The sequence below is a fragment of the Oryza glaberrima genome, chromosome 3 (genome assembly GCF_000147395.1).
Source record: "Oryza glaberrima chromosome 3, OglaRS2, whole genome shotgun sequence".
Classification (NCBI taxonomy): domain Eukaryota; kingdom Viridiplantae; phylum Streptophyta; class Magnoliopsida; order Poales; family Poaceae; genus Oryza; species Oryza glaberrima.
Genome location: NC_068328.1, coordinates 29073821 through 29089529, shown reverse-complemented (window position 1 = coordinate 29089529; position 15709 = coordinate 29073821). Strand labels below are relative to the sequence as shown.

General features: G+C 43.0%; 2 protein-coding genes across 2 annotated transcripts; one reads left to right on the top strand and one right to left on the bottom strand.

Moving 5' to 3' along the window:
* Window positions 1-252: 252 nt before the first annotated feature.
* LOC127768186 (sulfite exporter TauE/SafE family protein 4) lies at window positions 253-5693 on the top strand. The gene is made up of 12 exons (XM_052293724.1): window positions 253-771; window positions 863-1022; window positions 1115-1315; window positions 1436-1497; window positions 1619-1673; window positions 1756-1823; window positions 2076-2162; window positions 2523-2573; window positions 2841-3080; window positions 4547-4640; window positions 4726-4866; window positions 5158-5693. Exons 1-12 carry the CDS (start codon window positions 583-585, stop codon window positions 5235-5237), a joined length of 1428 nt encoding a protein of 475 aa, XP_052149684.1. The 5' UTR covers window positions 253-582; the 3' UTR covers window positions 5238-5693.
* Window positions 5694-6649: 956 nt separating this feature from the next.
* On the bottom strand, window positions 6650-9567 carry LOC127768187 (uncharacterized). The gene is made up of 2 exons (XM_052293725.1): window positions 9093-9567; window positions 6650-8255 (listed from the first exon to the last, which is right to left on the bottom strand). The coding sequence occupies exon 2, from the start codon at window positions 8172-8174 to the stop codon at window positions 6924-6926; it is 1251 nt and encodes a 416-aa protein (XP_052149685.1). The 5' UTR covers window positions 8175-8255; window positions 9093-9567; the 3' UTR covers window positions 6650-6923.
* Between the last annotated feature and the right edge of the window lie 6142 nt (window positions 9568-15709).

Below are 15709 nucleotides of genomic sequence, written 5' to 3'. Positions count from 1 at the left end.
CATCCCCTTGATTAATTACTCCCTAAATTTACTGTCAAAATAATCGCCCCCCTAATTATACGCTTACCGATTCTCAAACAATGAGATACTATTTCAGAAAGAAAACGTGATCTGTAACCTGCCCAGCTGGACCTCCCAAAGTCTGAAGAAATTGACTAGAGGCAACATCAGCAGCAGCAGCCAAGTCAGCCAGAACCAGAAGTAGTAGTAGTACAATTTTCCAGCACGTTATTTTGGGCTGTCACGGCCAACCAGCCAAACCACGGTGGAGGGAGGAAGGCGATTCCGAACCGAATACGCCTTCCCTCCCTCTTCTTCCTCCCCTCCCCTCCCCCGCCGCGCCGATCTCATCCGCATCGCATCTCCCACGATTCCTCTCCCCTTCCTTTTTCCCTCCTCCCTGCCTATATAAACCGCGACGCGGACGCGGACGCGGGCGCACGCCATTTCCCCCCTCACCCTCTCGCTCCCGCTCCTCTCCTCTCCTCTTCGTCCTCGCATTTTCCGCCGCCGCCGCCGCGGCGCTGGTGTGGTTGAGTGTTTTTTTTTTTGGGTTTTTTGTTTGTTTGGGTTGGATTGGATATGGCGGCGGCCGCGGGCTTGTACGGGCGCCTCAACAGGAGCAGCACGCGGGGGTTCCTCGCATACGTGGCGGCGGGGGCGGCGTGCGCCGCGGTGCTCGCCTGCTTCGTCATCCCCGCCGCCGAGCCGCGCGCCGGTGACGCCAATGGCGGCCTCCGCCTCTCCTCGCGGTCGGCGCGCGTCTGGCCGGTAAGCCGCTAGCGAGCGAGCGAGCTTCTCTCGTGCGCGCGTGCGCGTGATGGTTGCGCTTTCGGCGTGCTGACCTCCTGTGGGGTTGCAGGACCTCGCGTTCAACTGGCGGGTGGTGGTGGCCACCGTCGTCGGGTTCCTCGGCTCGGCGTTCGGCACCGTCGGCGGCGTCGGCGGCGGCGGGATATTCGTGCCCATGCTCAACCTCCTCGTCGGCTTCGACACCAAGTCCGCCGCCGCGCTCTCCAAGTGTAAGCCCGCCGCTCTGCCTGCCTCGCCTTCCACCGGTGACATGGCTCGTTTTTTTTTTTTTTTCTGAAAGTTGGTTTTGAATTCGGCGCAGGCATGATCATGGGGGCGTCGGCGTCGTCGGTTTGGTACAACCTGCAGGTGTCGCATCCGACCAAGGAGGCGCCGGTTATCGACTACAAGCTCGCGCTGCTCTTCCAGCCCATGCTCATGCTCGGGATCACAATCGGAGTCGAGCTCAGCGTCATCTTCCCCTACTGGCTCATCACCGTCCTCATCATAATCCTCTTCATAGGTTTGTACAGCTAACAAATGTGTTGTTAAGCACGATCTGGCGCTTTTGTGGCGCTGTCCTTTGCGTGCCCTGTGAGATCGCTGAGATTGATGTGTGTTTGGTGCGCTTGATCGATTGCAGGGACTTCCTCGCGGTCATTTTACAAGGGAATTCTCATGTGGAAGGATGAGACGAGGATCCAGGTTAGTTTTGGTCGCCATCTGTCTTGTTTGGTTTGTTGGTTGGGTTCGCTTTCTAATTACTGTGTCCTGATAATCTCTTTTTTTTTTCTTTTTGTTCTTGGGGGGAATTATTCCATTGCAGATGGAGACGCGGGAGCGAGAAGAGGAATCGAAGTCGTCCTGTGCCGCAAGGGATGGTACGAAACAGCCCCAAGCAGCTTGTACAGCGTCAGAAAGTCATATATATATATTAAACATGTTATGATCCAATTTCTGCAGTGGTTATTGACCCGAGTTGTGAAGAGCCCCTCCTATGCCAGCCTCAGCCCAAGGAGAAATCTGCTCTGGTAAGCCACAAATATCTTGCCAAGCTGCCAGTACGATTCATGATCTACTAAGCAATAGCACTGCCTACGATCTTGATCATATAGTATGCTTTGATTGGCTTAGGGGCACTAATTAAGCTTGTTCAATGATTGCTATGATTGGTTTAGGGTGGCGTTGGTAGATACTATGAACATGCAAGAAAGCAATATAAAACAAAGTACAGTTTGTCCTATGCCCTGTGCTCACTGATTCGATGTTATTTTTAATTCCAGGAGACTTTCTTGTTCAATTTGAGGTGGAAGAATATCCTAGTTCTCATGACTGTATGGTCGTCTTTCTTGGTGCTGCAAATCTTCAAGGTATCCTTTTTTACATTCAACTCAAGAATAGTTTTGCACTTTCAATCTAGTCTATTTCAAAATGTCCTTCCTCATAACACTGATAGACACACAATGTTTATCCAGTAAGCACAAGCAATGCACATTGAGTAAATAACAAATGATTGTTCATGGTCTCATGGTTCAATAATTCTTGCGCACATGTGCAAGTGTGAGTCTGTTTGTCAGTGGTTATTATTGCCTTGTGGCTCAGTGTGCTGACGTGGTCCCTCCATCACTGCTCTTATAGTGTCGATTCAGCCTTTACACATAGAGCTTTTGCTGGCTTTCTTTTTTTGGTCTGGAATTTGTCACTAACTGCTAAATGTTTTCCCCCTGCAGAATAACTCACAATCATGCAGCACTTTCTACTGGGTGATCAACATTCTTCAGGTAAGACATCATTCTGCCTTGTGACACTTGATCCGCTTGACTGTTTTTCACTACCACAATTAAATTCTCCTGGGTCCCAAGTTGTCACAGTAACCTTGAGCTCGTGCGGTGTTTCTATTCTATGAAATATTATCGCCATGGATCTACTAAGCTTAGTTTGTCCATCCACCATTTTTTGAGCAGCTCAAAACTTCACTCTGCCTACACTTTTCATTCACTTGCACACTGAAAGATGATAATATCTAACCAGTTTATTTATCAACTCAGGTCCCGGTTGCATTAAGTGTATTCCTGTGGGAGGCCGTACAGCTGTGCAGAGAGAGCCGTGCTCGACGCATGGATGGGAACTGGGAGTGTGTCTGTGAGGCCTCTATTGAGTGGTCACCTGCACAGCTCATCTTCTGTGCCTTCTGTGGTTTGCTTGGTGGTACTGTTGGTGGCCTTCTTGGATCCGGGGGTGGGTTCATCCTTGGTCCACTTCTCCTTGAGCTTGGGTGCATCCCTCAGGTATTTTATATTATTTTCATTTCTTGCGGTTCAGTTTCAAACGTTATTCAGATCATCATACTTAAGAAAATTAATTTTCATTTGATTGTGTTTAAGCTAGTGTCTTGTTTCTGACGTGCAACTCATGAGAGAACGTGGCTTAGCCTTCCCAAGAGGGATAACAAGTAAAATGAGCATGAGTGGGGTACCATGCTGATAAGTATGCCAAATAAGCATTGGGGGGGGGGGAGGGGGGTTCATGGCTCCACGTGCTGCATCCTAATCCTAGTATAGATCATTGTAACGCATTTGCATCTAGGCAAGACCAGTGAAGAGATAAGAACGGGTCTTGTCATTGTCTATGTAGCTTCTATAAGTGTGCACACGTCCTTACAAAAGGTGAAAAAAAAAATCCCAATACAACTTGGACTCGGTATTCTTTCAGCACTTCAAATGCATATACTGAATGAAACCTGTTAGCATCAGAACCATATGCTTGCAATATATAATTCAAAATGGCAATTATGAGCAACTTCTATTCCCGCAATTTGCTCATACTATTGAAAGCTTATGGAATGCCAAATAAATAGTTCAGCATCCAGTATGTGCAAGTAATGCCAAATATTTTGGCCGTCTGGACAAAACTGTATGTTGTGATATATGTTACTTCGTACATATATATTCATTTTTAATTCTTTAGGTAGCCTTGATAAATGCACATAGACACTTTTGGATTGAAGTGGCTTGTTAGAACTTTGTTACTAACTTTATCTAGTATATATCTGTTTGCATGAGGGTGTACATGAGGAGGGAGTCCAACTAGCTATTTATGTATCATTATATGATTGTCAGAAACCTTTAGTTAACTGCATATAGACAGGTTCATTTGCAATAGTATATTCTATGACGTTGATTTCAGGCTAGATAAGCATTAGGTACACTGTACTGGTTTAAGATTTCTGTACGGATTTATACATTTATGAGTTCTAAAACTGACTAATTTTCAAATAATAAGGCATTCCATGAATATTTCTGTGACTAATGACTCCCATAACATTAGTAAAGGATATTTATGATGGAGGCATGTCTGCTTTATCTTTCCCCGACAAAACAGGCATCCGATGCAAAAAAGGAAAAAAATAATAATCCAAATTGCATGGTTGATAAAATATTGTTTGAAAGTGTCCTGATATTTGAAACTATTTAAATTGTGCATTGGCTGGCCTGGTCCTCAATCATCTACACTGTGCCCCTATTATTGGCAGGACCTAAGCTTTCGATTATCATTCAGAAAAGAAACATAGCAGTATTTGATATGAATCCCATGTAACTAGTTAAATCTAAGGAAACGGTGCCTTGTTCTTCATATGCAGAAGAATGTTGTGATTTATAATCATTTATGTTATGTGATTTTCGGCGTTCTTTGCCCCTTTTTTCCTGTTTTGTCATTTATTTCATTGTTTGTGGGATTGTCATTTATTTGTCAGGTTGCAAGTGCAACAGCAACATTCGTTATGATGTTCTCCTCATCCCTATCCGTAGTGGAGTTCTACTTCCTGAACAGATTCCCAATCCCTTTTGGTAATTCCTGGATGCTAATATCTGTTTAGAAATAGCATTTCCAAAGTAACCGTTCAATAATGATGTGAACTGTTTGTTCCTGCAGCTGTCTACTTGATCTGCATTTCCATATTGGCTGGATTCTGGGGCCAGTCCTTGGTCCGGAAACTCGTGCACGTGCTCAAGCGAGCATCTCTGATTGTCTTCATCCTATCCTCTGTCATCTTCGCGAGTGCTCTTACAATGGGTAATGGCCAGAACACATTGACTGAATGTCCTTTTTAGATAACAAACCACTAAGTGCTATGCAGTCTAATTGAAATTCAGCCAACAAAATCATTTACCATGGATCCTACGTTTTCCTTAGAAACATCTAAACAGAATACACTTTAGTATTGACAGGTTCAAACCAGTTTGGCCTGCAAAAGCCGTTCCTTGATTAGCCTTTATAGGCCCATCGCTTTGCCTTTATCTATATGTATGTCTGTACTGCCTGTTCTTCTCAGCTTTCCTAACATTTGTTTCCTCGTAAATTCAGGTGTTGTTGGAACCCAGAAGAGCATCAGCATGATCAACAACCATGAGTACATGGGGTTCCTCGACTTCTGCGAGAAGTGAAGAACCCATCAGACTGTCCATACTCTCTGGGGGAAATCCAGGTCAACACCTAATTGACCTCACCTCCCCCAAATTTAAACGAGAAAAGAAATAAGGTCGTGAAGTGCACATATGCACCGCGTTAGCGCCTCGCTAACCTGCAAGCGCACGTCCGACAAAGTATCGTAGTGTATTCCAGTTTTCATGGCATATGCATGTGTTAGCTCCTGGCTAACCTGCAAACCCTATCTCTTGGTCTTGTAAGAGTCTTCTGGTCTTTTTGTCATGCATGCGTTAGCTCCTGGCTAACCTGCAATTTAGTTTCTCTAGGGAGAAATCGCAGCTATGCCCATTCATTCTTGTGCTTGCTCCTGGCTAAGCTAGCCTGCAAATGGTTATTGTATGGAACAGTGTAAATATGCCAGCCCATTCCTTCTGTCAATATACAATTGTTGCATTTTTTAGGTACTGTCAGAATTTGTGATTGTGATTGCAATTGCTGCAGCTTAAATTCACTCGTGATTGCACCTACCGCACTTGATATTTCCTGCCGTCATATTATAGTGAAGTGTAATACGTACTAGTAACTTCCAGCCTCCGGCGTTGCTGGTCGTTTAGAGAGAAACTGTACGCTGCTGCAGTATTCAAATCTCTGAATTGAAAACCAGGAGCGGTTCAAGTTGTTTGACCGCAACGTCCAGGAGCCCCGGCCTTAAATATTGTCTTACAGTTTGGAGTCTTTTGTTGTTAGGCAGGATCACACAGGACATGCTCAGTGTTCCATACGGCCATGGGCCATACCGGGAGCGCTACATACGTGTACGTTCTAGCGTGGTGTATTGTCAAGTATTGTCAAAAAGGATGCTGCGCGCGCACATAATTTACAAACCAACCTCGCGTTCTTTAAGATAAAAGACAACGCATTTTTCTCCTCTGTAAAGACAAGGTTAGGAAAGGTATGAAAAAGCTGAATATATTTCAGGTAAATAGCACAACCAGTGAATGAGATTACAGGCCCAGCATAGCATCAACCAAGTTGGATTGAGCTGGCATTCTGAGTTGCTCAGTCAGATGGCACGATGCCATTGGCTGTGTAGAAAGTAATACACTTCATTTTTTAAAAGCAAAAGAGAAAAAGAAAAAGGATGAACAACTGCAGTGAATGCACCAGTAATTTAGGTACCTACACATTTTGGTACTACTTTCTACAAGTCCAGTGAGTCTTCAATATCTGAAGATGGGCAGAGTCTGCCATCTGCACCATAGTTGATCTTTCCACTTTCAATACTCCTTTACTTATGTATGGAGTATATTTGTTAACTGCCAACAGGTAGGCTCTAAAAATAAACAGCAACAGGGCCAGTATACAACTTTGCAAATATCACAAGAAAAAAGTTGTAGACATAAAGCACAGAACTATAGACAAGTTGAAATATCATTGCAGCAGCAAAGCTTCAGAGCTGCTGAATGGCTATATATTACTTCCATAACAAGCCCTTTTGCGCATCACTCAACCCAGAGCATGATGTGCTAGGCAATACATAGCATATCTCTATCAAATTTATACAAAAAGGGGGGCAATAGAGATAGTTTACTTGTATTGCATCTCCAAGTCTACTGAGAAAGAGAAGACTAGTTTCTTCTCCTTCTCTTAAGGTCCTACAGACTTACAGGTTACACCAGAAGCTAACCTGAGAGATCTCCTTATCATTCAAGAACAACTTCATCTTCACTAATGGCCTTGTTCATGATTTTTGTCGATAAATCTAAGTCTTTGCCTGTATCTCCTTCCTCAGCCTTATTGGTTCCGGTATTACCATCATGGCCAGTATTACCATCATGGCCTCTATCTACAGAAGTGGCATTTTCAGCATCAGTTGAAGCCGAAGCCAGGGTCCCATTTGGTGGATAATTCAACTCAGCAGCTGATGTGAGGTCAATGAAGAGTTTTATCTGGTTGTTCAACACAGCCGTTGAATTTGCTTGCTGCTCTTGTTGACCTTTCAAAGAGGTCGAATTAGCTTGATCTGATCCAGTATGGTTGCCATCCAAATTTACCGGAGCTGTATCGGTATTGCTTTCTGAAACAGTTCTAGTGTTTGGATGGGAAGATGCATCAGCTGGAATAGCCCCAAGCTCCCTAGCAGCAGTTGATTCATTCACTCCTGGGCCTCGAAATGTTATTCCGTTTGATAAATTTGTGGTGCCTTCAAATATGCTATCCATGCTCTTCAATTGCTCCTCTGGGAGAGGTTTTGTCACTTGGGCATCATGATATACGGAACTTGACACATCATCGCCTCTGAAAGTCATCTCCCTAGCCTTGCGAGCTTCCTCCTCCCTGCGTTCAGCTTCCTGGTTGTCATGAGGCACTGCTGTCGAAGCATCATCCACATATAATATTTTGTCTTGGGCACGACGAAGCAGCTCATCTTGCTCTGCTGACGGAGGGTCATGACTGACAGCACTTGATACATTATCCCCATGAAAGGTCTTCTCTTGATCCTCCTGAGACCGCTCCTTCCGCTCTTCATCCTCAAACACACCCACATCCTCAGATCTTTCATCCTTATCAGCAGAGTGCTCGCCAGGCTCAGGAAGATCATCATCTTTGTCCAGGTCAGGTTCATCAATGGGGTCTTCATCATTCTCATCGTGCTTCATTTCTTGCTCCATCTCTTCATTCTCTTCATCCTCAATCCGTTCATCCAGCGTTGATGAGTCAGCCTCCAGCTTAGTAGGCAGGTCCTTCCTGCCTAATCTGATCTCACCCTGGTTTTGATCATCATCTTTATGCAGGTCATTGGGCTCATTTTCATGATATGCCTTCTTCTCGTATGAATGCTTGACTTGGTATATCAACCAAACAGAAACCAGAACCAAGAGGGTTATCTGAAGAGCCTTCTTCAGCTTCAGACCTTTGGACCTGTGATTCCTACTAGAGCTCTGCCTCAACATTTTTAGCCAATGGAAAGCAAACAATAACCTCCAAAATCCAAACTTTGCCCCCAATATCTCCACTCAACACCTTGATAGTTCCTACATTAAGGTATTAACAAGAAATAAGTACACTTCTTGATCTAAAGACAAATATACTGATAAAAACACTACAATGTATCCATTTACTCTTCTTGATTGAAGAAAACAATTCATCTTGAAAGGAAAAAAAGAGTCAAGATGCATACAGGGGAAAAAAATCCTAGGAATTGTGTACAGTATTTTAGAATTTAATCAAGGCATGTGAGGCAAACAGCTAACAAAGACAACTTTCTTAAAAGGAAACCAACTACTGCAAAACGAAAAAAGGTTGTGCGTGGCTACATTAGCAGTCCCAAGAAACAGCACAAATCAAGGCCAAAGCATCCTAATAAAACAGGCAAAAATACAATATTTTCCATAAGGCAACTAGCAGACCACCTCAAAACTCATTGCTAAACAATCAAGGAACACAAATACCGTATTAGGAGAAAGCTATATAACCAAGGAATGATAATCCAAAGAGGATGTGGTAACAGAGTTTGCTTGAAACTGCCTAAAACAGGCGAGTTCCCCAATCAGCCAACAGCGCGAAAACCAAAGCCGCTTAATATATGCCTCGAACACGATATTATCAAAGCAAAGATTCGATTTTTGGAGGACGCAATCCGCAAATAAACCTGTCCTAATGTTGGGATTTCTTGCGAAATCCATGAAAAGAAACATCCAGCCCAAGCTGAAGGACCGCGAGCCTGCCACACACACACCAGCAACCCAACAACCTCATCCACATAAACATCCAAGAAACCCAAACCCATGGTCACTTCAAGGAGCTCAAGAATCTGCTCCCACATACATCAAAAATCTCTGATAAAGAACATGGCAAGAACAACAGCTCACCTTTTGAATACCAGCAAGCAAGAAGACGGAAGCAGCTGTTCTTGCTCGTGCCTTTGCCTCCCTCCTCTCCTCTTCCCCACACCCACCACGCGGGATTTAAAGAACCAAGCACACAGGAGGAGGGTCAATCAGTGAGACAGCCAAAGATTGGTCAAAATCAAGATGCTCGTTCACCTAAATCCTCTCTCCCCCCACTAGCAAAAGTCCGGATCTAAATACAGGCGACCACCTATCCTATCCAGATTGCTGTTTCTCAGGAGCGGCAGCCGATGAAATGAAACAAATGCAATAGCGGATTTGGGGCTCTTGCATATGGCGATTGGAAGAGGGAGATTGGGAATGGTGGTAGGTGCTTGGTTGGGGAGAAGGGTGTGGGGGATTTATGATGGATGCGATGTGGATGGAGATTGGAGAGGAGATGAGAGGCAGCTTCAGAGTCACAAGGGGGGGAGGAGACTCCGGAGAGGGAGGGGGAGGAAAGAAATTCTGTGTCTTTATGTGATTTTTTTTTCTCTGACTTTTACACTAACCTTTTTGTTTATTTATTGTACATGAAAAGAAACTTGCTTGAGGAAGGAAATGGTGTGTGTGTGTATGTGTGTTTTTTCTCTCTGACTTTTACAGTAATATTTTTTGTAAGGGGTATTTGTAAATTTGCCACCGGTTTTTTCAATTTCGTAAGAATACCATTCGAATGACAGTTCTATTAGTATTTTTGTAATTTTTTAGTGTTAATTTTACAATAACGATTTAATACAGTGGTAAATTTATAATTTCCTATTTTTGTTTACATGTTAATAAAAGATTTTTTTAGTTTTTTTTGGGAGGAGAAAAACTTGACCTTGTGTTTGGGGTTTGGGGCTTTGGCATGGTGTGGTTGGAGGTTGGGAGCAGTGAGCATTGGAGGCCTCGTCGTCACAGCTGCCGGTTTGCCACTTCCTCAGCCTCTCCCAAGCCTTGGTTTTGTGTTGGGTGCAACGCCTCTTGACCAAAGCTGTGCCATGCTCTCTCACATTTTAGTCCACATGAGTTGAACTTAAATCTGACTTGATAAAAAAAAAGGAGTTGAGCCTTGTACAAGCTGAGATTGGTGGTGTACTGGTGTGTTAGGCCGGTGATTTAACAAGTCAGAAGCAGGAGGGGTGCCAATGCCATCAGCGTGTGTGACGTTTCAAGAACTAAGACAAAATTTTGCCACACGAGAGTAGTACGAGACACGGGAAAAGGATGCAAGAAACCGAGATGGTCTCACGTGTTTTGTTTTATGGTCTTAGATGGACCAAATCATCACCTCATTCTTGGTCGGTGTGTTCTAAAATATAAAAGATATGTTATATGGATGTGACACATCTTAATATTATAAATTTAGACAAACTCTATGTATTAATACAGTGCTACAACAGCACGCTATCATAGTAGCTTATACTCCCTCGGCCCACAAGAAAACATTTTTGCAGCCCATTGTTTAGTATATTGGAGGGAAAAGCAAAACGATATAGAGTATTTGTAAATGGAAAATAATTTATGAATACAACTTTTATATGTGTGTTCTTAACGATTCAAAAACAAAGGTTGAAAAATAAACTACGATGAAAAAAAATCCCAAAGTGAACTCCAGATTAAAGGTTAAAATTTTAATGTTTTGTATAAACAAAAAGATGATGTTGTTGGTCTCTCTCATTCATCTAAAAATAAATTTAATCTTTAAACAATTACTGTATCGGAGTTTGTGAAAATTAAGGATAAATTTATTAGAAATAGTTAAATAGAAAAACAATTGTATTGTGATTTAATGAAATAAAAGTATTTTTTATATAAATATATGTGGGATGTGTAAAAATAAATTTATTTTGAGACTGATAAACTACTGTTTGTGTGCTGTGCCATGACTGGCACTGCGTCTGCGTGACATCTTTGCTCGCCTGAAACCCCATCACTGCGTCATTACGCAGATCATATCGATCCGTGTACGAGTAGTAGAGTATAGTGAGTGCGCGAGCTGGAGCAGAGGAGGCAGCGGCAGTGTGGCAGAGGCAGCAGCCACTGCGTACTAAATTGCGTGTGTAGTGGGTAGTGTAGCAGCTGCAGACCTCCACTCCACCAAGAGAGTCCCAAGACCAGCGGTGCCGGTGGCCGGGCGGGCCAACCACCTGGCTGCGCACTGGGAAGCCGCCGTGTGCCCGTGCGCCCCTCCTCCACCGAAACCCGCGAAATGATGGCTTTTTTTTAGCGAGACACGGGTTGCCTTGCCGGTGGTGACCGACCTTCACCGCTTCACGCGAGCCCCAGTACGGTTTCCCCCCTTGTATTTGCCTCCGCGACGCGAGCAGCGGAGCAGCCGTGCGTCGCTGCGTCTGCGTGCGGTTGATTCCAACGGAGGCGTGGCACCGGTCGACTCCCCCGGCAACTTGGCCGGTGCGGGGACCTATACTCCCTCCGATCTAAGTTGGGACGAGACATCTTCTGATACTACCGTCCCGTTTGATATATCTTCAAATCGCTTCATAAAATCTTAAATTCGGAGCTGTATCAAAGAGAACATATTTTTTTAATAATAAAATATAACATCCTGGCCTTTGCTCCAAGGGAGCGTGTCATATGCACACACGTGTACATACCGTGTACACCAACTAAAAAAGTATCACAAAAAATTCTAGAAAAATTCATACGTGTACTTTCAATAGTATTACATCTACGTGCAAAGCCGCATCTTCAAATTCATTCTACATAGAGAATAACAAAAAAGATAAAATTCTAACAAAATTGCAACCTTAAAGCTGTCAGATTTTTTGTTTTTTTTTGTTACGGCTAAAATATAATAAATTTGACGTTAAGATTTTAACCCTAGGTGTAATACAATTGAAAGTATGTGTATGATTTTTTCTATATTTTTTGGTGATATTTTTTAGTTGGTGTGCACGTGTGTACACGTGAGGGCCTGTGTGCATAACATATGTTGCCTTGCTCCAAAACGAGCTACAGCCAATTATAACAAATAAATAGTCTGTGCAGATTTATACTATTAAAATATATATGATCCTGTTCGGTTACCTTGATCAGTCATATTACTTAGCGTGCTTGCTTTAATAGAATTTCTCCTCGTTATTTTTCTCTCACTAGCAAAATGCCTGTGCTTCGCTACGAATAAATTATTTCTTAGGCTTAGGGTAAGTATTGATTAGAAATTTTAATGATAATTAGGATGGATAAAAACCACCATTACACATTGATATACTCATGTTCTCATAATAATAATACTCAAGATGGGCGTAGTTGGTCTGACGATCAAACGGTGGAGAGGACTGTGGTAGGATGTGTCCCATAATTGGACTCATCTATTGATGGTGGATATTGGCAACGAACAAAACCAGAACAGCAAAATGCGACTGACAACGGCGACCTCCGGGTCTAATCTGGGTTGCTCTTTTTTCCCGGTCCGATCTGTTTTTTCTTCTAATAATACACATGGTTTTTGCCGAGTTATTTTTGCCCAATCTGGTTTTTTAATAATACACATGGTTTTTTCAAGTCTTATCTGAGTCGCTCATTTTTTCCATCTGATCTGGTTTTTCTTCTAATAATACACATGGTTGATATGTTCTTTTAATAATACACATGATTTTTCTGCTACGATCTAGGTCGCTGAGTTTTTTCCGGTCCGATCTGGTAGTTTTTGTCCAGGTCGCCGGTGGACGATTTTTTTTGGTTCGATCTGGTTTTTTAGTTGTGTTGCCAGTTGGTTGTTTTTTTGTCCAATTTGGTTTTATACGTGTCTAACACAGATGACGGATAAAAATAAGGAGAGTATGGAATCATCTTCAAATTTTTATAATAGTTAAAGACAAAGATTAGGTAACTCTATTTGGGATTCAATCATTCCGTGTGCACCAAGAAAAAACTGATCGAAACAACGGTTGGAAAAAACCAGGCCCACAAAACAACCGCAACAAAAAAAAATTGTGACCCACTAAGAAAAAATCGGAAACTGGAAAAAAACGGGCCAAAAAAAACGCGACAAAAAAAATCGCGACCAGAAAAAAAACCGGGCGAAAAGAACCGGGCCCAAAAAAACCCGCGCGAGGAAAAAAAATTCGGACGGAAAAAACCGGAGAAAAAACCAATCGGACGAAAAAAAAAAGGAAAAAACGGCGTGAAAAAACCGGAAAAAAACGGCGTTACGGAAGAAAAAAACGATGGATAAAAAATTTTTACGGAATCCTTACTTATTTTTTAAATTATTATAGGTATAGATATAGATAGAGAGAGGAGTGGGAATCCAATACTCCAATCGAATTTCGATACAGTTTTGACGGTTTTTTCTGGTTTAGTTCGTACGAGTACGCACACGGCCGGCACGTGTAGGGAGCTAGGTGGTCAAGACGTTTTTCAGTTGGGTTCGCTCTGTTCGTCGCGTGTGGATTAGGATCACCGGACGACACGTCGGCGCGGGAAACCGTGTCGGCCTAATCCATGTTTGAGAGATCGATTGATCGATCGGTGAGTGACATATTTGAGAGCGACCGTGCACGTAAGCTGAACGTTAAAAAAAAAAAAAGGAAGAAGAGGATTTTAGGATTTGGGATCACGGCAGTAGGAGGAGCAAACTACTCCTTTAGAAGCTAAAAATGGCGGTCAACCCAAGCCTACCCGATCAACTCGTCGACATGGCAAAAAAGAAAAAGAGAGGAAATTGTTTGGTCCGTGTCCAAACTCCATAGTGGGAAACGCTGAAACGCAGAAGATCCCGTTTCTCTTTGGACGGGAGTAGATGTTATGATACCTAGTATTATCTGAATATGACTTAGGAAAAACAATTAAAATTTTATAACATCATATAAGTGTACTGATAAATACGGTTGACTAATTTTGATTTACAACCAGTGAAACAAAGATAATAAAATCAAGTGGTATATAGTACCTTAGAGTGTAAATAAAATTTGTTATATTTGTTTCTTCACTTGTTGATCGAATTTAGATTTGCATATTTGTGTGATGTCTTGTATTATCGCAATGTACTTTATGAAATTTTTATATAGCTATTTAGGCTGTGTTTGGGACACACGCAAAACAAAGCGATGCATTTTCTTATAATTAATTAATTATTTACTATTTTTTTAAAAAAATAGATTAATATGATTTTTTAAAGCAACTTCTGTATTAAACTTTTTGAAAAACATACATCGTTACCGTTAAAAAAACGTGCGCGCAAAACATGAGGAAGAGGAGGTTAAAACTAAGGCTGCCGAACACAGCCTTAAACTACATGCATATACATCTAGATGCATAGCACCTGTACTTAGATGTAGAAAATACTTGGAAAAAGTCCAATTTGACTCCCTTAATTGTAGGCCGAATCTATTTCGTACCCCTCAACCAGAAAACCGGATAGGATGACTCCCCGAACTATTGAAACCAGTGCAATTTGACTCCCTCGACGGTTTTGGAGGGCGGTTTTGCTGATGTGGTGCCGAGGTGGCGGTGTTGACTCGGTCTTCGTCGCGCTTATGTGGCATTAGAATTAAAAAAATACTAGTTGAAACCCTGCACATTGCTGCAGGATTTTGTATCAATACTTTAGAGAAATGAAAATACCATATTAAAAGAGAGAGAATGATATAATGGTTGATACTTACAAAATATTGAGCAAACACTTGTAAGTAAAACTTCAACCGAACCAATATAGTCGAAAAATAAAATAGGGCATGCAACATTACGAACTGAATTGCAGCGTCTTCGTTATTCTGCAAAAGAAATAGTCATCTAGTTATTTAATCCTAACAAAATGTTGCATATTTACTTTGTAATCATGAGTTTAGAGGATGGTGGAAGGTATTTGTGATCTGTTATAAATGCTGAAGGGATGTTAAGAGGCTCATGAAGGGATGCTAAGAGACTCGTTAAAGCTCATTGTGGCCTAATTAATTGTGTTATTTTTCCATGTAATTTCTCAAGCGGAAACGGAAAGGAGAGGAAATGGATAGGGGCAAGGTGATGAGATGGCAATCTGTGTCATCAATAATAATCTTATGGTGAGAAAAGAAATCGATGACGTGGCTTCTTCTAAGCACAGCTAATGGTCTTAACTTTCACGTGGGACCCATCTGTCATTCGCACACAAAAATATATTGTGGGACCCACAGACATGTGGGGTCCACATGTCATCCTCCCTCTCCAACCCTTTTTCCTCCTCTCCTCTCTCTCCCTTATCTCTCTTCCTTCGAGCCGCAGGTCTGCAGCGACGCGTCTCCGCGCGGCGGGATCTCCGACGCGCCTCTGGCAAACTGCACCAGCCGGAACACCCGTCCTCCTCGGTCGGCGGGTCAAGCGGCTCCCTCACGGACTCTACCGCCGCCGCCACGCGTTCAAGACCATCACCATCATGCCCGTGTTGTTGTCCGCCAACCATGGTGTGCGGTCCGGGCCTGGGTAGTCTCGGATTCCTGGCTGGAGGGAGTCGGCGGCATGGAGCGAGTGGGAACGGGAGCGGGATCTCGCCGATGATAGAAGAGAAAACGGGCCCGGTGGTTGATGGTGATGGCGGCGGCGGTGGTCAGGCGCAGTGGGGACACTGGTGAGGGGTGAGGAGGTGGCCGATGAGGGGAGTGGCAGTAGAGTCG